The 20,727-nt window shown below is 36.2% G+C and overlaps 1 protein-coding gene across 7 annotated transcripts in view; it reads left to right on the top strand.

The window, feature by feature from the left end:
- SESTD1 (SEC14 and spectrin domain containing 1) overlaps positions 1-20,727 on the top strand; it is a 51,653-nt gene that overhangs the window by 27,389 nt on the left and 3,537 nt on the right. For 6 of the 7 annotated variants that reach the window (XM_042040745.1, XM_042040749.1, XM_042040744.1 and 3 more), the window contains 11 exons: positions 2,020-2,133; positions 3,629-3,726; positions 4,080-4,135; positions 6,657-6,868; positions 9,591-9,713; positions 12,920-13,114; positions 13,730-13,844; positions 14,980-15,139; positions 17,762-17,843; positions 18,157-18,279; positions 19,140-19,331. In XM_042040745.1, coding sequence (XP_041896679.1) covers positions 2,020-2,133; positions 3,629-3,726; positions 4,080-4,135; positions 6,657-6,868; positions 9,591-9,713; positions 12,920-13,114; positions 13,730-13,844; positions 14,980-15,139; positions 17,762-17,843; positions 18,157-18,279; positions 19,140-19,331 — 1,470 coding nt within the window. The remainder of the gene's footprint in view (positions 1-2,019; positions 2,134-3,628; positions 3,727-4,079; positions 4,136-6,656; positions 6,869-9,590; positions 9,714-12,919; positions 13,115-13,729; positions 13,845-14,979; positions 15,140-17,761; positions 17,844-18,156; positions 18,280-19,139; positions 19,332-20,727) is intronic. The other variant, XM_042040751.1, reaches the window with a different exon arrangement.

Here is a 20,727-nt window from a genome sequence, read left to right as displayed (position 1 = left end):
TTGCGTTTTGCAACATTTTTTTCTTCTTTGGCTCTTGGTCTGTGTACTTATGGACTATCAATCTGTAGTAGCTGATTAAAACATTATTTCTGAAGCTTCAGAGAGGCAAACTGAGCTTTTGACACCTAGAAAATATCAAAGCTAATTTACTAATTTAAAGCATACAGAGGATGTATGCCACTAGTTCAGGTTTAGAGCAGGCGATAAATTCTGTTCCTGTTCAGGAACCTTCATTTCTGTCACAACCTAGTCAAAAATTCAAATGTTTGTTTATGTTTTGAAAAGTTCAGACAGGATTTTAGCAGCTAGCCATGTGAACAGTCAATAAACAATTTAAGAAAGAAGTGTTTTTTCAATCAGAAACCTAGAGAATGGATGGGTTTGGGAGTAATGTCTTAAGTTCCAGCAAGGCTCATTAATGAGGTGGAAGGTTTTGTTTTTCAAAATTTTTCTAATAAGATGTAAAAAATTTTGGTTTTGACCAAATCTCTTTTTTTAGGTGTTTCTTTTTTGTCAGAGGATTATTTTCTCATATGGCTAAAATATTTTTTTGTGCAGGTTTTGCTTTTTCAGGAGATTTTTTTTTTTCTAAAAACATCTCTCTAGTGCAAGTTTACAAGGGCTATTCCATGCTCTCTCTCTTTCCTGAAGGATCTCAGTTAAACACAAATCTGAAATAAGTGGTCTCAATACAGTCTGTCCATTTTGTCAGGCTATTTGGGTCTTTTTAGAACTTGTATTTCAGTAATGAGAACCAGCTGCCCTGTTTCCTTTAGTTCCCATACCAAAATGTCCATACCAAAATTAATTTTCTCCTTTTTTTATGAACTCATAGAGATGAATGTTAAAAATTACCCATAAAGTGTGCCAAAAGAAGGAAGAACAAAGGGGTTTTTTTTTTCTTTTTTCTTGGACCTAGAATCCTCTGGGGTTTGGGCTGATTACTGGCATTACTTAAAGAAGCTACTAGCCAATTCCATTTACAGCAGCTATGTACCATTAAGAGTACAGGACAACAGTGTATATTTGGATGTTGCTGAAAGGTTTTCCTCTGCAATGACTGTTTGTTTGGAGCTGCTCTGAATTCTTTGGTTTCAGTATCTGTGTGAAAATAGAGCTGGAATAGAAGCTCTTGTGCCCTGCAAGAGTATGTGAATGATTTCATGGGTTATGGAAATTTTCTTTCTTTTTTTTTTTCTTTTTTATTTCTGGCTATATATTGCCAATATGTATGTTTCCATAGAGAGGTTGGTTTTGGCTTTTTTTTCCATGGGGGTTATTTCAGGCTTAGCATATCAGGCATTGAAGCAAGCTGTGCTACCAACTTTTGGTTTAGGCTTATATGAATAAGGGTCATTCAGGAGCCTCTAGAATGCAGAATTTAGTTTTCCACCTAGCAGTGAACATGTGTTTTCCTGTATTCCCTGATGTAGCTGATGAGCTAAATTTGTCTCCTGGGTGAATGACTCAGGCTTTTAAGCATACTAAGATTTGACTTTATGACTACTTATGGAAAGAGTATGGTTGATCCAACTTTTGATCCAACTTTTGCTGAGCGTATTTGCACAGTAAATGCAGGCACTTTAATTTTATGGCATAAAATCACCTCTGGGACTGAAAGTATTGCCAGAAAGTGGTAAAAGTACTGTGTGCTTTACAGTATGATAGCCTTCTACCATATTCACTAGAAATAGATCATGTGGTATATGACTTAATCACAAAGCATCAGTTCCCAGCAGGAAAACAGATATCCAGGAAACACATTTCTTTTTCCCATTGTAAATACACAAGGTGGTAGAGATGATGCTCTTACAGGACTTTGCATGAGATACACACTGCATCTCAGAGTTACCTGTCTCGTTTAGGCTCACATTAATCGCCAGCAGCCATATTTCACTTAAACATTTAGCAGAAAAATCTGAATCACAGAAAGATCTGCTCAGTATCCTTAGACACGCTTCTCAGATACTTAAGGAAAATAGAAGCATTATCTACAAATTATCTATTTTATTGTTGCAGGTTATTTTAGTATCTGCTAACAAGCTGACGCGATATATAGAACCATGCCAACTAACAGAAGATTTTGGAGGAACTCTCACCTATGATCACATGGATTGGTTGAATAAGAGGCTGGTTAGTTATCTGTATTTTGGGGTTTGGGGGTTTTTTAATGTCTCCTTCTTGAGCCCTGAAATTTTTATTTGTGTAGGAACTACAAAGCATGTAGGAAATGGTCACATGTGTAGTAGTGCAGTTTGTTTACATGAATAGTCTTGTGATAAGTAATACTGCATTTACTCAAGGGATGATAAAGCTCATTTAATCAGTTTGTTGAACAAACCAGTTCCTAAATGAAGCTCTTCTAGTAACACTAACTCTTGAAGAGCCTGAGTGTATTACCATACATAGTCTCTATAAAGGGCAATTGGCTGCTGTAGGAGAAGACCAAAACAAGGAAAAAATACTTGGACTCTACAGATCCTCCTGGGTTATTTCTTAGGTCTTGGTTCCTGTGGACTAAGAGTTAGGCTTTAAGCTGTCCTACACCAAAACTTCTGTCAGTGCAGTTTCCCCAGCAGACTGTGAAACAGTAAATGTCTGGGAGCAACTACACCAATTAGTTATTAATCAGCACAAATTGTTTAACAACTGTTGGTGTGCATAGCTCTCCAGAATGTTCTTAATCTTTTTTTCACTGATACTTGCTTTTCAGTTATTTAAATAGAATTTTCAAAACAATATTTAATCTTCATTGACACAGTGTGTTCCCTTCCTGTGCAATCTGTTCTTAAAATGTGTGTCTCCATCTAGGATCTTCAGGTGGGATCTCCAGGTGTATTGCAGCTGCACCTGCCTTCCCCTGAAATTTTATGTAGTCCTAGATAAGTTAAGGAAAGTTCATTGGCAGGCTACTGATTAATAATTTAATAACAGCAAAAAGGCCTGAAAGTTACTGTGCATGTCACATAATGCACCCAGTTGTTCTCACTTCTGTTAAAAAGCAAAACCAACCCTCAGAAGTCAGATACAGAGGAACTGTCTGAACAGTGCTCGTTGTCTTGACTGTACAGGCATTGTTGTCTGAGATCAGAAGCCCCTGAGTTCAAAGAAACTGATGAGGATATTTCTTTTTATAGAATCTTTCTGTATAATATAATACATTTTTATTTTAGTTTAGTTATTCATTACAATATAGTCCATTTTAATAGTGATTAGAAGCTGGAATCTTCACAAAATTGATTATTTTAATCATTTCAAGTAAGCTGTCTGGTAGTTGTGCAGCATGCCTTGATTCTCTAGCATTATTAAAGGCTTAAATGAAGATGTAGAAGAAATATGTCCATAAGAACTTAAAGGTTTTGCAGAAATCTCAATTTTTTTTCAGTATTCATTTTATTCAGTGTAATACTTACCATCTGCCTAAGGAATCTTAGTGCTCTTAAGTGTTCCCTAACAAAATTTTGTATTTTCTGTTGTTTCCTCCCTACCATCTGAACGTTGGGTAATAATTACACTGTGTAGAGACTGAAGTATACTAATGGAACTACTGGATGAATTTGCACTGATGCCTTCAAATACAGATACCTAAAATTTTCATTTTTTAAATTAAAACCTTCTTCTTATTTAGGTATTTGAAAAGTTCACGAAAGAATCAACATCTTTACTGGATGAGCTTGCCCTAATTAACAATGGAAGTGATAAAGGAACTCAACAAGAGCGAGAGAGGTGTGTGATTCACTTTTTGAAATCAGTGCTTTTGGATGATAAAATTTCATTTGAATTCCAAAAAAATACTGAAAAATGATACACCTTAAATACTTTGAAATGTGTAAAGAAATTCTAAACATTTATAGTGTAGACTACAAAATACATGAGCATGTATGTAGATGGATGCTCATTTAAGTGATTACATGCACCTTCACTTGTGTTTTGATTCAATGAGTTGAAAAAGTAAGGACTTCACTAAGTGAAAAAAAAACTTTAGTCTTTTAACACCATTAGGTAGTTCTAGGCTTAGCTGAAGTTTTTAGTGCTACTGTAATACAAATTTTAATAATGTGTTTGTTATTTTTTTCAAGATCAATAGATTTGAACTTCCTTCCATCAGTTGATCCTGAGACGGTATTACAGACAGGTATAGTAAGTCAAAAAATTAGAATGTTGGTTAGTAAAGTGACATAATTCATTTTAGGCCCCAGGTAAAAGCACAGAGGGCACAGTTGTTATCTTAACCATCTTCACAGTGTAACAAGCTTATCAAATGCTGTAATCTTTGGGTTAAAAGAAGTGAAGCTAAGAAATTGAAGAACTCCAAACATGTCTTTTTAAATATGTATTTTCATAATCCTACTAACATCTTTACAATATTACCATAACTATTATGTTTAATTTTGGGAATGCTTTGTTTCTGGCTGATGTCAATGTATTTGCCTTACAGAATGAATTTATCTCAGTAGCCACCAAATGGTTACAATACAGAAGGCATTTTCCTGCACAATTCTGACAATTTGCATCAGTCTGGTTCTGAGCTGGTCATTTGTCAGAAAAGTGAAGCATACTTCTCTTCTTGGACTCTCCATTCAGCATTAAATGATTTGGGATTGTTCAAAATGTTGGGTTTAGGGTGAATTTCCCATTGACAATAAATTATAATAGTGCATTGATTTGGACTGGAATTTTTTTTTAAGTTAGTGCCTTTGTGGAATAAGAAGTAATGCATAGTGTTAGGTGGTGATCGGAGTCCGAGTGCTTAGAATTTTTACCTTGTAGCCTCTTATAAACTAATCTGTGGATCACATATAATACTTGTCACAGAGAACAACTGGCTTTACGTGCCCTCTGTGTGAAATTTTAGCTTATCTAGATGTGGGATAATACTGGTTTGAGCTAAAATGTGAAACGATAGTTTCATACTCTGGTCTTTTGAAGTTCTTAAAATCTGAAGTGTCTGTAGACAACATCACTAAATTTTAGCCTAATTGTGTGTCCTTGTCTAATAATAGATTTTTGGACAAAACAACACTTCCGTTTTGTGTAAACAGATGGCTCCTTAGCCCATTAGTTTATATGCATTGTCTGTTTTCTTAATTATGGTGTAATGAATTTTTTTGGGTGTTATATAGTTTCCTAACTTCCATGGGACTGGATGATCGTTGTGGCTCCTTTCCAACTCAGCATATTCTGTGATTAAATCATGGGACTTTTAAGAGGCAACCTTTCTCTGTTGGAGTCACTGTATTGAAAGGCTGAAAAAAAGAAAAATTAAATTTTCATCTCCTAAGGATAGATATGAACAAACTGAGGGTTTAGATAAAAGGCTTCTGTCTTCCATAACTACAAGTACTGTTCTTTTCGCAAGCTTCAAATCCATATATATAGTTCTTAGAATTTGATAAGAACTTAGTTCAAAAAGATGTTTTTACATGGAAAAGTGGTAATCCTTTGCTGCTGAAACAGTACAGTAAAATTTCAAAATTACCCCAGTAGAACAAGCTGGTAAAAGTCTTTAAGCCTGTTTGCTCTGCAGCTATCTGTGCATATCTGTTTAGGGTTACAAAAGATGAAATCCAAGGTGTTTGTTCTATAGTACGGCAAAATGTGTTTGAATTCTTAAGACATTTTCATTTCACAGTAATATATACTGAGTAATTTAAACTTGTTTGCTGCAATCTCCAAAGCCCTTGACATTTTGAATGTCTCAATAATACCAGTTGAACTTAGTCTTCTGTTTCTGCATTTTTCTTGAGGTATTACCATTACTTAAGTAGTAGTTTTCTTTATTCTTTCAGTGAACTGCCATGTTACCATTTTAAGACCTGCAGAACTGATGATTTCCAGCTGGCACATTTTCACTTTCATGCCCACATCTCTTTAATGACCCAACACTATTTTAACTTTTTCAATGAACTTTTGAGGAACAAGTTGATGATCTGGGTTTACTTGTAGTATGGTGTTTACATCCCAAGAACTTTAACACAACAAATAACATTTTTCAAACAGTTTAAGCAGAAGCTTAAATAGTCAAAACATACTATTTTTGTGAATATGAAAGTCACTGCACTCTAGAGAGTCTGTACTCTGATATGATGCGTAAGAGCACGAAAAAAAAGGCAAGACATGTGAGAACAAAATACTGAAAAAAATAGTATTCAGCTTCACACTCCCTATGAAAGTGTTGTACTTGCTATAAAAATCCTGAAAGACAGCTGAGGAATTATATAGTCAGGTTTTTAGTGCCTCCAGAGCATCCATTCAATATAAGAACATGAATTGCTTGAGAGAAATACTTAGGATGCTACTTACCATTTTGAACTAAATCAGAATATTTCAGAGTTTTTTAAGACTCAGGATTGTGCTTTTCCATTTTCTTTACATTAATAAATGCTATTGTCAATTTGAATGTTAGTCACAGTATCTCTTCTATATATCTGAAATATACCACATTTCTTTTCTTCTCTTTTATGACTGATCCAGCCCCACAAACTGTGACCAGAGCTCTGCATGAAATTGTATCATTAAATGTGTCCAATGCATGAAAGATCACTAGCTGCAAAAATGCACCATTGATGGTTTAAAAGCAGACAATCTTACTACTAATTCTTGTGGTTTTAGTCTTTGAATCTAGATCAACTGCATCATTATATGTATTCTTAAAGGTCATGAGTTACTCTCGGAGTTACAACAGCGTCGATTCAATGGATCCGATGGAGGGGTCTCCTGGTCTCCCATGGATGATGAGCTGCTGGCTCAGCCACAGGTCATGAAGCTGTTGGACTCCCTCAGAGAGCAGTACACCCGCTACCAGGAAGTTTGTAGGCAGCGAAGCAAGCGCACACAGCTAGAGGAGATTCAGCAGAAGGTAATGCAGGTAAGCTCGGAGTTGTTCTTGAATGCTCCGAGGCAGAGCTTTGAGGTCCAGCCCCAGCCTGTGCTTTCTGCAAACTAAAACTCGGGGGGGGGAGACCGTCACGCCTCCCATCACTCCACAAATGTCAGCATGCTAGTTTTACTCAGTGCTTCACATTGTGGCTGCCACAGTGACTTTCCAAAGGCTATTCTGATGTGTGGAGGTTGTTCTAAATGTGCTCTCTTGCCCTGGGGCTGTCCCTGTGCTGCGCACTGCCGCAGTGCATGGCTGCGTGGTTGGAGGCGCAAATGCCTGCCCTGCTGGCAGAGAGAGGAACATTCACAAGTGAGACACCTTTGTCTGAGAGTCAGCTTTGCTTGAGAGTGGAAAACCTTCCCCTGCCCATGTCATTTAAAGTTCCCATTACTGAAGATAAGCCATTATTTATTCCTATATTTGTGTGATGCTTGAGGGCTTAACCTGAGCTAAAGTGCTTAAACTCTGTATTTCAAGGATACCCTGACAAGAATGAGTATAAACTTCCTAATCAATTGCATGTTAAAGGTCATGATGAATTGGTTTGGTCCTTTGGAAGCAGGCATGTAGTTAGTACTTTCAACATTTTCTCAGCAGAGTCTCAGTAGAGAAAATCAAGGAAATGGAATTAATTTATTCTTCTTGTGTTTATCACTTGAAATGAGATTTGTATAGTTTTAAGATTCTGTATAGTTTGAATATGCAGAAAATGGAATAGATAATTACTTTTAACCTTACAACATTGGCATTTCTAATGCATGCGGAATGCAAGTCAAGTACTTGCACTTTGCAGCGTTGTAGATGTGGGTAAAAATAAAAACTAATCAATTTTGTGATGTCTAGCAGTGAAAATAGAAATCTACTGAGGAGATAATATTAATTTCTATAATAATTCAATTACTGCAAAAAATCTAAAAAGCAAATGTGATCTATTGGTATATTGAGCTGGGAATATTAAACATACATGAGAGATTAATATAATCCTGTACAGAACATATCAGCACAGCTGTGGGTATAATCTGGTGAGATTCTTTTTCCCGTGTTAAAGTTTTAGTGGTTGAACAAGATGTGATTTATATTTCACTTTGGCAAACTGACATTGTTAATGCATTTAAATAGAATTGTTTACCATTACTCAGCCTCATTTTGCAATATTTGTAGTAGAAATAGTTACTTGTTTGCTCTGTGTGCACTACAGATGTTACCTGGCAAGTGAACTGAGTTTCAGTACACAGGAAAAATGTGTTTTGCTCTTTTACCAAACTAATCAGTTTTATGAAGTTGCCCCAGAGGGGGCAACTGCTAAGCAGTAGCCTTGTACTCTGTTTCAGACTTGCATGAGAACTGTCATTTCCATGTGTAAGTTTTCCAGGCCACTCTGACCTTAGAGGGGGACATCCGGGTCCCTTCACTTCTAGGTCAATTCCATATTTAACCTGTAACAGCTGTGCAGAGGTGCTGCGCACAACAGGAAGTTTCTCTTTAAACAAAAAGGACCTGCAACTGTAGGGTCTTAAATTGTCCTAGAAATTATAAAAGCAAGGAAGACTCAGGATGCTTTTGGAGCAACAAATACATGCTTTGAAACAATGCTTCCCATGGGGCAAAAAAGGGCAGTGGGAAGGCAGAGACATAATGACTCAAAGATGGAGTGAATTGAATAGCCTTCTCTAGTAATAATTATTCTTGATTACTGTTGCAGTGCAGTCTAGCAGCACTAGGAAAATGGTCCAATTAGTCCCTGTTTCATTTGTCTTCATGGTTATGGGGCTACATTGTGTATTGCATTATGTTTTCTGAAAATCTGTGTGAAGCTGTTTTGTGATCAGTGTTTAAACAAAAGTCACATGAAAGAGAGGAAGCTGGCTTCCTATGCTTTTTTATTAAGTTCAGAATCTGGAGGTATTCCTGCATTTCCTTACTTCAGGACTCCAGCAGTAAGTGACTTTTGCACTTGGTTTCATCGCAGCTATCTCTGTCTTCCAGATATTTAAAAATTTATCAGGAAATTTTTCCATAGATACCATCTAATAATTCAAATTTGTGTAAGGAAACCAAAATTTGAGATATTCTGCTTTGCTTTACATTAAAAAAAATAGTTTCAAAATAATAATAATAGAAGAAATAAAATACTATAGTCCAAAGTTGTATTGCTGTGACCCTGCAAAGACAAATTCCATGAGATGTGGCCACAAAAACTCTGTAACAGGTTTGTTATTTGAATAGACCAAGTTGGTGTGTAAGTTGAAATTTGAAATAAGTATGTATCCTGTACGTGAGTGTTAATATATTCAGCAAAAAAAGGAGAAAGCTCTCAGGTGTGAGGTTGAATACAGCTGTGCATCATAATCACTTGGGCAAAAAAAATTTCTCGTTTGAACACAAGAGGTCCATTATCATTGTGTTTTGAGCTCTTTTATTGACAAGGGATATGAAACGACAAGTGTCTATATGAAAAATCTTGTTGTAGCTGAGACCTGTTTTCATGGAGCTGACAGGCTAAGGTTAATGAAAAGTATTTTCTACTTAAAACTTTGAAGGGTTGAATGGATTCAACAAGAAGACTTCTACAGAGCTGAAAAAGATCTGTTTTTTTAAAAAACATATGCTTATTTTTATTTCTGCTTGTGTTACAAAATTCTGTGTATACTAGTTTTTGTATAATTGATTTGCTACTTTTTTTAAATCATCTTTATCTTACTGACAGGTAGTCAACTGGCTTGAAGGTCCTGGATCAGAACAGCTAAGAACCCAGTGGGGAATAGGAGATTCCATTAGAGCTTCGCAAGCTTTGCAACAGAAACATGAAGAGATTGAGAGTCAGCACAGTGTGAGATTTCCCTTACTCTTTTCAAGTATCAAAAGAATTCTAAATACATGCAGTTATGAGCAATGTATTTTGGTTATGAGTATCTAGGAATTTTGCATATTGAATGATGTTATGGGTTACAGAGGAAATTGCCCAAGCAGTTACAGGACTAATATAGTCATTGTATTTGCATGTTATTAATTTTTTTTTCCATTGTAGAAAAATACTGATTTCTATTTGTGGTATTTCTTGGGTTTAGTATGTTACAGCAGTTCTTAAATTTTCATGTTGAGTAGAAGGAATAAATTTACTTTTTCTTCCCTCCCAAAATGTCTGAGAAGTCCTGCACTTCTCAGGTGACTAATTTAATATTTTTCTTTATTAGACTACACTTAGAAGTAGCTGAAACTGGCTTAAGACTTTCATTGATCAAGAGTTTAGATACATTTTATGTTCATAATGAAATCATGAGGATGCTGTTTTGTAACTACACTAACTTGATGCCTTTGCTTCTAATTTTGAATACTTCCTAAGCTTCAGTAGAATTTTGTCTTTCCATCAGATGATTAACTATAATTAGGTTATGAATATTTAGTGCTCCCAAAGGGAGTTTTGCTCACAGTGCTGTTCACCTTTTCTGACTTTCCTTGATGTAGACGCTGGCAATTCTGTCCACTTTTCCTAAGTTCCCTTTACAGTCATGGCAACACAAGTAGTCACTGGGTTATAGTTTTTCAGATGCAATTTAGGGGGGAAAAAAACCCCCAAACCTTTAGTCTGAGAAACACAGCACCCTAGACAACAGTGGTTTCCTTGCTAGATGCAGCAGTGTAGATGTCTGTGTTTGGTTAAGTAAATCCCATCTCCTCTCTTGTTGCTTCAAGCTCTTCACGCAGTGTGGAAGCCAGTACCTTCTGAAGTGTAAAACATCTTGCAGTTGAAGTCCTAATTGGAAGGAAAAAAAAGAAACCCACAAACACCCTAGACTACCTACTTCATTGACAAAAATAAATTTGAGTGTCTTTTAGTTATATCGGTATTTCAAACTGAAAAGAGAAAACAAGACTGAACATACTTTGTTTTCACTTGGATATCTATAACAGAGAACTGTGATTTAGCTGGGACTAAATGCAGTCATTGAATTCCCACTGAAGTTTTCAGGCTGCCTTACAGTGTGCTAAAGCACTGGCAGCATGGAACACAGCTTGGTTCTCAGGTGCTGGCAGGAGTCTACAGAAATAAAATACATTTTTTCTGACTATTTTATACCAAAAGGAAGTAATTGGAAGACTGCTGCCCTACCTTAGATGCCTGATTAGAGATTAAAACCATTTTATGGCAACAGCACTAGAAAAATGTGCTTTACGTTTTTCTTTGATTTTTAGTGTATGGTTCCTCTTTCATTGTTTTCCTCTTTTTTCTCTCCTAATAATTGAATTGACAGTTCATATGCTTGCTCTCTTTCATCACCTTCTGTTTATGTTGATTATAGTATTTTGAAGAGACTTGCAAAAATGTTTAATTTGTTTTGAAGATACTTTTTTACTTCAATTTACTCTGAAGTGAAAAACTAATTTCCATAGGATACGTTTTTGTTTGGGTTTTTGTGGGGAGAGGGTTGGTTGGGTTTTTTGGAGGGGTTTCATTTTCTGATAGTTTTATTCACAAGGAATACACTAGAACTGTTGTTTTTGAGCAGGGCTTTTCTCCATGGGTTTGAGCTGTTACATACGGCTGTCCCTAAGTTCTCCCATGGAAAAGGTCAGAAACACACTTTTTATACCTGGTTTGCTGGTGTCTTAATTTTACCGATAGCGTGATCAAAATAAATTACTACAACTTTTACTTACTCTAATGCTAAAAATAAAAACACCAACCAAACCCTTAAACATTATTAATCTAAAATTTTTTTGACTTCTCATATTATAGTTGATTTGTCACACTCAGCTGGATTTGTATGTTCAGTGTCGAAGAGTTATTTCTGTGAACTGATTGTGCTGAATCTCTGTATCTTTAGTACATGTGTCACAGTGGAAGATGTTTTCACATTATGTCATCATAGTTACCCCTTTTGGGACAGATGAGAGGTTTATTCTGCTCTTAAATGTTTGACTGATTGCTAATTTAACTTTTTCATTACTTTCTCTTTTTTCCCCTTCTTGCTCTTTTCATACTCTCTTTTTTTTCTGTGAGCAGATGGTAGAGGCAGCTTTGGGTAAAAAGAAAAAAAAAATCAGAATATGGATATTTATACTCCGGTTTGCATGATTTGTAAATAAATGATGCAAAAGCCAAAGACATAATGTACAAAATTCTAAACATCCCAATCGGAGCGAGACAAGAATACAAATTAAATCAAATATTGTAGGCCAATAGATGGTGCTATTCCATAGAAATGCAGAGGACACTTCAAGGTCAAAATTAGAGCTGTTGAGCAAACACATTTTGCTTTACAGGCATCTCAGACATGCAGGATGTGAATGTGATCTGGATGTATCAAGCTGTTTTTAAATCTCCCCAAATTGTTAAATATTTGAACTATTTTCCTCTGCAAATACACCACCAGGACAAGACAACTAACTCTTATGTATGTGTTCAGTAATCAAGCCATCTGAAAACCAAATCTACACATTTTGACTTGAATAGTATAAAGCTTTCCTTAAATAAGAAACAAGGATAATTTTGAAGTTTCTGAGCATGGACACTCTTTTATTCAGAAGATAGAGATTACTTCCACTTTGTCAACAGCAGTATTTTTTCTAAATATTTTAAGGAAATTATTGCTAGTTTCAATCATGTCACTGAAAGTAACACCTGGATAGTCCTGTGAACACCTTTTTATAATAGCTGATCACTTGGCAAAAGGTCTTTTATTTCAGTAGACCACTACAGCCATTTAAGCACTAGAAATTTGTTTAAAAATGGTGGAATTCCTCTTTTGGTGGAAGTCTGTGCTGGGACTAGGAGCCATGCCTTGTACTTTTCTCATCTTTCTACAGTAATTTTTTTGTACTACAACACATATATTAACATGTACTAAGCACTTTATTGAGAGTTGATTTGAAATCAGGAATATTTTTTCTTTCTCTGTGACATGTCATAGTGCAATCTGTAATAACCTCCTTTTTCAGTCTGATTATTTATTAGCCTGCAGTTGCATGTATGACATTTAAGAGAAATAAAATTATATTTGGCATTTTTAATTCTTCATCTTCTTGTGTTTCTAGGAGTGGTTTGCTGTTTATGTTGAGCTTAATCAGCAGATAGCAGCTCTTCTAAATGCAGGGGATGAGGAAGACCTTGTGGAATTGAAAGCATTGCAGCAACAGCTGAGTGATGTGTGTTACAGGCAGGCCAGTCAGCTGGAATTCAGGCAGAACCTGTTACAAGCAGCACTTGAATTCCACAGTGTTGCCCAGGATGTAAGTGTTTCTTTTTAATTTTTCACAGGCTTGTCTGTCAATAAATTAGTGTCTTAGTATTGTAAATGTTGAATAAATTGGAAAAGTGTCCAGGGAGGTAAAGGGAAATATAATGTCACTTGGAAAATGCTGTAAGTCATAACTTACTGTAATTGGAACACTGAGAAAATTGGTTCCCCCTTTTTTAGGAGGGAAATACTGTGTGATATGTCTTACATTTCAGTAGTGTTTGAAATAAAAAGGTTACTAGTTGAATAGTTAATTTTTCGCCCCTCTTTTTTCTTTTTATTTAGAGGCATATGCATTAATTGAACTGGAATTTGCTGTACTTTTCATAGTTTCTTTTTTTGAATTGGCATATTCCTTTCCTATACTCTCCTTAAAAAACAAGTAGAATCTTGGCTTCCTACTCTCCCACCATCTAGGGATGTATGCTCTTGGAATTCTACAAGGCAGATGGGTCGTTTATCTTTCATCTTGACTTTCATTTCCTATAGCTGCAAGAAAAAATTTGAAAATGACGAATTTCCAGACATTTAGAATATTGTAGACCCAACCATCTGAAGCTCAAACTTCTTTTTAAATATCAGCATTTATATTGTTCTTACATTTTAGTTGTCTCAGCAATTGGATGGTTTACTAGGAATGTTGTGTGTGGATGTAGCACCAGCAGATGGAGCATCAATTCAACAAACATTAAAACTACTGGAAGAGAAATTGAAAAGTGTTGGTAAGCAAGATATCTCTGCATTTGAGACACACACATTCTAATGAATGCATTACAGGGGGAACAAACAGTAATCCCTTCTAAAAAATCACCAAAAAAGCAGGGGAAAAAACACTGTCACTTCTGATTCCTCACTATGTAATGCTCCACTGAGCTACTTTGGACTGGCTTATGCCATGTACTGTGTAGTAATTCTGTTTGGGGAAATGATCTGGAACTGTTTTCTTTTAAATTTTTTGCATCTAATGTGTATATTTGTTATATGACATTATCATGCATTTCATTTGTAAACAAACTTCTTTCCCCTATTAATTTTCTTTAGTGTCTTGGAATAATAGTGTTTAGATGATCTTTTTGTCTCTAGAACTGACCCCTTGATGATTAAGTTTTTATCCACTCAGTTTTAGAATGCTTGTACTGAGTGTTTTGCAGTAGCTTTGAATGCATGTGTTAATAAATGGCACGTTGAAGGTTGTTACACTGTCAAGCATAAGGAATTAATTATTTCATTTGGAAGTGATCTACAGTGATCAGCTTTTTCATTAAGTTGTGGAAGAGAGAGCTGCAAAGAAAAATAATTTGTGGTAGAAGTAGTTATGATTGGAATATAACAGTTTGATGCATAAATGAGATACTCCTTCAGGAAAACAGATAGTAGAGCTGCCAAATAAAAGATGTAAGAGCAGATCCCAAAGGTTGGCAAATTTCAGTGTAGAAAATTGTATCAGCCATATCAGGTGTATTATAAAGCAGTAACTTCTGGCAGCAATGGAAGAACACTTAGCCTACAACTGCTTAGCAGTGCTACACATTTTAGGAATGGTGTAACTGTGTGGATGAAAGACATTAATTAGCTATGTATATACTGAAAAACTGACTTGCTGTCAACTTTGATTACCTTTCTTGTTATCTGCTAGGTCATAAAATATCAAAGCCTTAGTTCTTTGTTAATATAGACAAATGCTCACTCAAACTTGAGTTGGAAAGGGCAGTGAAAGACACAGCAATGTCCTTTTCATTTTGCACGTTCCAGTCTTCATCCGTGTATGATTCTGTTGCATTTTATCTCTCTCCATGGAGGAAAACCACCAAATTTATGAGTAACCATTGACCTTTTTTTTTTCCTTTCTCTTATTAGACTTAGGCTTGCAAGGCTTGCGTGAGAAAGGTCAAAGTCTTCTTGATCAGATATCTAACCAGGCATCATGGGCCTATGGGAAAGATGTGACCATTGAAAATAAAGAAAATGTGGACCATATCCAAGGAGTAATGGAAGATATGCAGCTTAGAAAACAAAGGTAAGAACAACAATTCTAGTCATTAAGATTTTTGTGTGTTAACAAGTCACTTTATATACAATTTAATTTGTTTTAAAGAGCCCATTTTGTTTTATGTTCAGTTAAGGGATGTAATCAAACTCTAATTTATATTAGTAGTATATTTGAATGGGATAGAAGCTTCCCTGGCTAATCTGTTGTAGCATGTTCCTAAAAACAGGCACCTTTTATATTTATATTTTGGTACTGGATGGAGTGTTTGAATGCTTTCCTGTGCTTGTTAATGCTCAAAAATTACACATTTCTTTTATATGGAGTTACGAAAATATGCAAGAGGCATCTTTTATATTAGCAGTTTCAGATGGAAGTATAATATGACTACAGTAGTGGTGACGGGTGCAAAATCACCTATTAACACTTACTTATCCTCTTTATCACAAGCTCTAGCCTTTGAGTATGGTATTTTCATTCCTGAAGATAGGAAGACTAACAAGATGGTGTTGGAGGGTTCAGGGTACAAAATGGAGGCATGGATTTCAGTTTTCAAAGTGTGGGGGTTTGTGAGTTCTGGAAAATTAGGGAGTGTGGGGGATGAAGTTGCAGTTGAGAAAAATGTTGGAGAGAGTTGAATTTATAAGAAGGATGGATTTTGCCATCATCATCTTCCTCCAAAATTTGGTTATTTTTAATTAAATATGTAGTAGTGTTGGATATTCTGTGGTACTCCTTTTTTTTTTCTACTCATCAGTGTGAAAGAATTAGATGCTGTTGCCAGTATTACTGCTGGAAACCCTGAGACAATGTAATACTGTCTGTAGAAAGGACCTGAAGTTCAAGGGCATTGGCTGAGCAAAAGAGTGCCTCTAGGCAACAGCAAGGTCTAGTGAGCATCAAATTGCCCATTTTACAAATTAATTCTACTATTCATAAATAGTTTTCTTAGGGAGCTTAATGCAAGAAACCATGTGTTTTGGTAGTGCTTAGAGAAAATACTGTTTTACATATGCCCTCTGAATCCTATTAATTTAAGCAATACTTGTGTTTAGGGAGCCAGCTGCAAAAAGCTACAGAGGACGTGTCTCTGTGCAATAAAATGGCAGCTGGAATTCTGTACTGAGAAAAGAGGTGTATATGGGAGAAGGAAAGACTTCATATACACAGTAATGGACTCTGAATCAGCTGTGAACTCAAAGATAAACGTTGCAAAATTTACAGAAATTGCTTTAGTGTTCAGTCATACAGGGAAAAGCAAGTAGAATGCTAAGAATTGTTAGGAAAGGGATAAAAAACTGAAAGAAGAATGTCATTGTGTCGCTGTATAGATTGGTAGTCCATTTTTGTTTTGTGTTGCACGATTCTGGTCCCTATTCTCAGATGGGTTATAGAATTGTGGGAAGTAAATTAGAGGACTAAAACATCAATAAAATTTCCAGACAAAGGTATGGAGCAGCTTTCAGATGGTGAATGATTGAACAAAGTTCTTTAGCCTGGATGAAAGACAAAAAAGTAAAAGGACTAAGTATCTCTCAGTAGCATGTAGTAGTATTTTTTGCAAGGCCTAATTATATTTTTTTTCTAACGTCTGTTGAATGTTTCTTGTTATTTACATACACATGTATTTTAATGGTTTTTTTAGGGACATTTTGCTGCTTTATTTATGCTTTTGAACCCATAAGCAATTTTCCTGCATTATTAGAGCAGCCAGTTTCCTTTCTGTAAGCATTGCAGGACATGTAACAAAATGCAGCATGCTAACAAACTGTTCTTTGGAAGTGCTTATGTTTGTAACCAGTTTGGAAAAAATCATGCACACAGTCTTTTGCATTTGCTTATAAGGCTGACTGCTGTTGACATTAGTAATTCCATTTGCACTGAACAGGAGCATGAGTCTTGCTGTCAACTTAGGAGGCTCTGAAACTGAAGTGGAAAGCAGTCTGCTAAATGTATTACCGTAGCTCTTTCTGTGGAAAGAGAAGAACTTTCAATACTTACTTTGGAATTCTGGAGAAAGAACTGCAAACTATGTTCAATTGAGAACAAGATAATCAGGGTTAGTTTTTATATCAATTCGATTTTGAAATGCTTCCTGACAAGTACAGTGAAGCACATCATCATATGAGGGTTCAGGTATTACCACCTTTAGTAAGCTAAAAAGAAAAATGGAAAAATGTCCATTTACAGTCCTCATTGTATTCATCAAGAAAACATTGCCCCCAGCAAACAATACAATTCAGAATTATGCCAAGTTGAAGCCAACTTTCATCTGAATTTTAGTAGGATAAAGTCTGTCCTAGCCACATAAGCCTCTGTGTGGCAGAGCTTACCAGTGCAGCAGGGTAAGGAACCTGCGATGCTGCTGCAAGACCTTGTAGATAGATATCTCTGGTGTTACTGCCTCCAGCTTAGCCATATCAGGAATCTTGAGGATCTTGATTTTGGTGAGTTGGAGTGCTCAGTTCTATTTATTGCAAATTCCTTATTGTTCTCTGAGGCATGAGGTATTTTGGCCAAACTCAGCAGCTTTGATCACCTTTTCATGAGCACTTGTGTCTTAATGTTTCTCACTTGAAAACGTTGTCAAATTCAGATTGTTTTGTGTCTGCTGTACATGGGTTGATGAGTCTTGCTGTGCTGCTGTTTAAGGTGTGAGGATATGGTGGATGTGCGGCGACTGAAGATGCTTCAGATGGTGCAGTTATTTAAATGTGAAGAGGATGCTGCTCAGGTATGGAAATACCTCTAGAATTTCATCATTCTGGTCTTTGTATGTAATTTATGGGGGCTGGTAGTTTTACAGTATTTTTTTTGTAACGTTCAAATGTAGTTTTATTTAGGGAATATGTACAGTGAAAATAAAAGATATAGCAATGTCTGAGAATAGTATATTTGGTGATTGCGTGCGTGATCTACCAGCTTGTGACAGCTCATTTAACTTCTTTTCTGTATCAAAAGTATATGCTAGTACTGAAGTAATGTCACCCTCCTGGATTAATTTCTTTTTAATATATTAGTTTTTATTCTTTTGGCTTGTTTTTAAGGCGGTAGAATGGTTAAGTGAACTGTTGGATGCTCTGCTGAAGACACACATCCGACTGGGAGATGATGCTCAAGAAACAAAAGTTCTGCTGGAGAAACATCGAAAATTTGTTGATGTTGCACAGGTGAAATGTGTTTTTTTGGGGTTTTTTTGCAGTATGGTGTTTGTGCAGTTTCACATCCTCTCCCAAACAGAGTTTCTAGTTGAACAGCTGTCACTGGTCTTCCTGGTTTGCCTCAATGCTTGAATGAAGAAACTTATTGCTGAAGTCGGCAATGGGCCTAATGAGACGTTGCAGTTCCATCAAGAGCAGCAATGCTGCAGTTTACTACCTTAGTTAACCTTCATACAGGCAGTGCAAACAACCAAAGTTTGTTGGCTTTTGTGAAAGATATATTTCAAACAGTCTTTAAAATGACTTTTGACGAACTGGGCCTTTTTAAGGTGCTTTGTCAGTCGTTTACTGCTTTTAGGAGTGTCTCGTTTGGACTTGTTAATTAACAGATGGGATATTTTCTAATTCCACCTGTTAACACTGGAACTGATTTTCTCTTTTGATGAATAAGAGTTGAGGATGACAGGAGGGTCATTTGCTATTCAGTGATGGGCCTCAGTGCACCTGGATGCTGGGTGACGGTGAAGTCAGTGAGACAGTTGTCTCAGCAGTGGATACCAGGTATCCCTTGTAAGAGCCAAACAGCTATTCAGAATTTTTGGGAAGCACTCCTCTTTTGCCAGTGTGAACACTAGACAGCAGGGGATATTGGATTTTTTTTAAGAGTGAAAGCCCTGTTCGGTCATTAAAATTTTATTCCTACTTCATCAGCATTTTGTAGTAGACCAGCTTAGTTCAGTGTACTTTGTGAACTTAAACTGTAGAGCTTCCATAAACTTGCGTGCTGTAGCTTTAAGATGCTATTTCGCCCGCAAGTTAAGTACAGAGTTTTTACGTGCGCTTACTCTCCCATCCCCTCCAATTTTTAGAGCACTTACGATTATGGGAGACAGTTACTGCAGGCAACCGTGGTCCTGTGCCAGTCCTTGCGATGCACTTCAAGGTCCTCAGGGGACACACTTCCCAGACTGAACAGAGTGTGGAAACAGTTTACAGTGACTTCTGAAGAAAGAGTACACCGGCTGGAAACAGCTGTTGCATTTCATTCAACCGCTGAAAAGGTGAGTGTTGTGTTTTTTAAGAAGAAAAATTTCTAACCTGAGTTTAAGCAAACAAAATGTAAGAAATAGTTGCCAGTGCGTATATTTACCCTTTCTAAATATTTAAAAAAAAAAAAAAAAAGACAGAAGAATTGAAGTATATTTTTCTGACTGTTAACTTCAGTACTTAATGTAATAATTGTTCATATACCTATGTTGGTATAGGGCTTGCTTAACACAAAGGAGAGCAGCCCTCTTCAAATGGGAACTCTGATATTGATGATAAAGCATTTCTTTGTGTCTTTTAGACTGTAATTCTTAAAAGTCAGGAACACTTCTTCGTGCAAGGTCTGCTACAGAGCTGTCAGGTCATTTACGTTCTTGGGAGAGTTAAAGGTGTATTGCCCTTTAAGCTGTATGGATTTTGGTTTTTTACTTCTCACAAACTGTAAATGAGGGCAGCTCTTGCCACTTTACCTTCCACGCATGCTGTCTTGTTCCATCTTGTAGTTTGCACCTGGGGGGAGTTGAACTTCTTCTTGAACACACCTCTACCTTGGTATGGATTTTAAACTCCTGTAACTAAATGTCTTACTGCTGCACCCAGTCAGGTGATGTGAGAAGCTGCAGAGGAGGACGAGCAGTCAACAGCAATGTGATGAGGAATAGTTGCTATTCAGTAACAGCTTGCTGAAGGGGGAAAATGTTGAGAGTTTTCAAATGCTTGAATTTGAGACAATGTCTTTTAATGTAGACCTTGAGGGGTAAGGCCTTTTTGTCCACAGCTGGTTTTTTGTGAAGCGATATGTTTTTAAAAAGCAGTTTAGGGTATGTGTCTCAAATATTGGCAATAAAATTGCGTGTAAACGCAAAAAATCCAAGTCTTGCACATGGTAAAATAGATTCATTCTGTCAAATAGATTCATTCTGTCATTGAAGGAGAGCAGGGATTCAGAGTTGATTCATATGCTCCTTGGTTTTATTAATTTCTTATTTGTAGTAGTGGAAGATACTTTGAATTTGCAGGCAGTGGGAGTTGATGGAAGTTCACAAAAGCAGAAACATATGCTTCCAGAGATTTACCTGATACCAAATTAAATGTTAGTGGTTCATAAACTTTAAAAGAGTAGAATCTCTTAATCCATATTATGAGCTTTCTTTCTTTATTGCAGTAGTTAATTGCTGGGTTTAGGCAGTCTTAAGTTTAAAGAAAAGTAAATTAAAGGCTGACAAAACAATGCTCTTGTTCAAAAACCATAATTCTCCTTTCACTATCAGACATATATTAATGAGTCTGTGTGGAAAATTGACTGTTAATATCTGCGCTGCATTGGAAAAAAGTGAGAAGTGGAAGAAAATACATTACTGAGTACTAGGATTGGGTCACAATCCCATCTGGTAACCCTTGTGTTCAGAC

The sequence above is a fragment of the Corvus kubaryi genome, unplaced genomic scaffold, assembly GCF_017639235.1.
Source record: "Corvus kubaryi isolate FWS band 111438036 unplaced genomic scaffold, C.kubaryi_AGA036_p1.0 37396, whole genome shotgun sequence".
In the NCBI taxonomy this organism is placed as follows: domain Eukaryota; kingdom Metazoa; phylum Chordata; class Aves; order Passeriformes; family Corvidae; genus Corvus; species Corvus kubaryi.
This window is presented reverse-complemented; position numbering and strand designations above follow the sequence as displayed.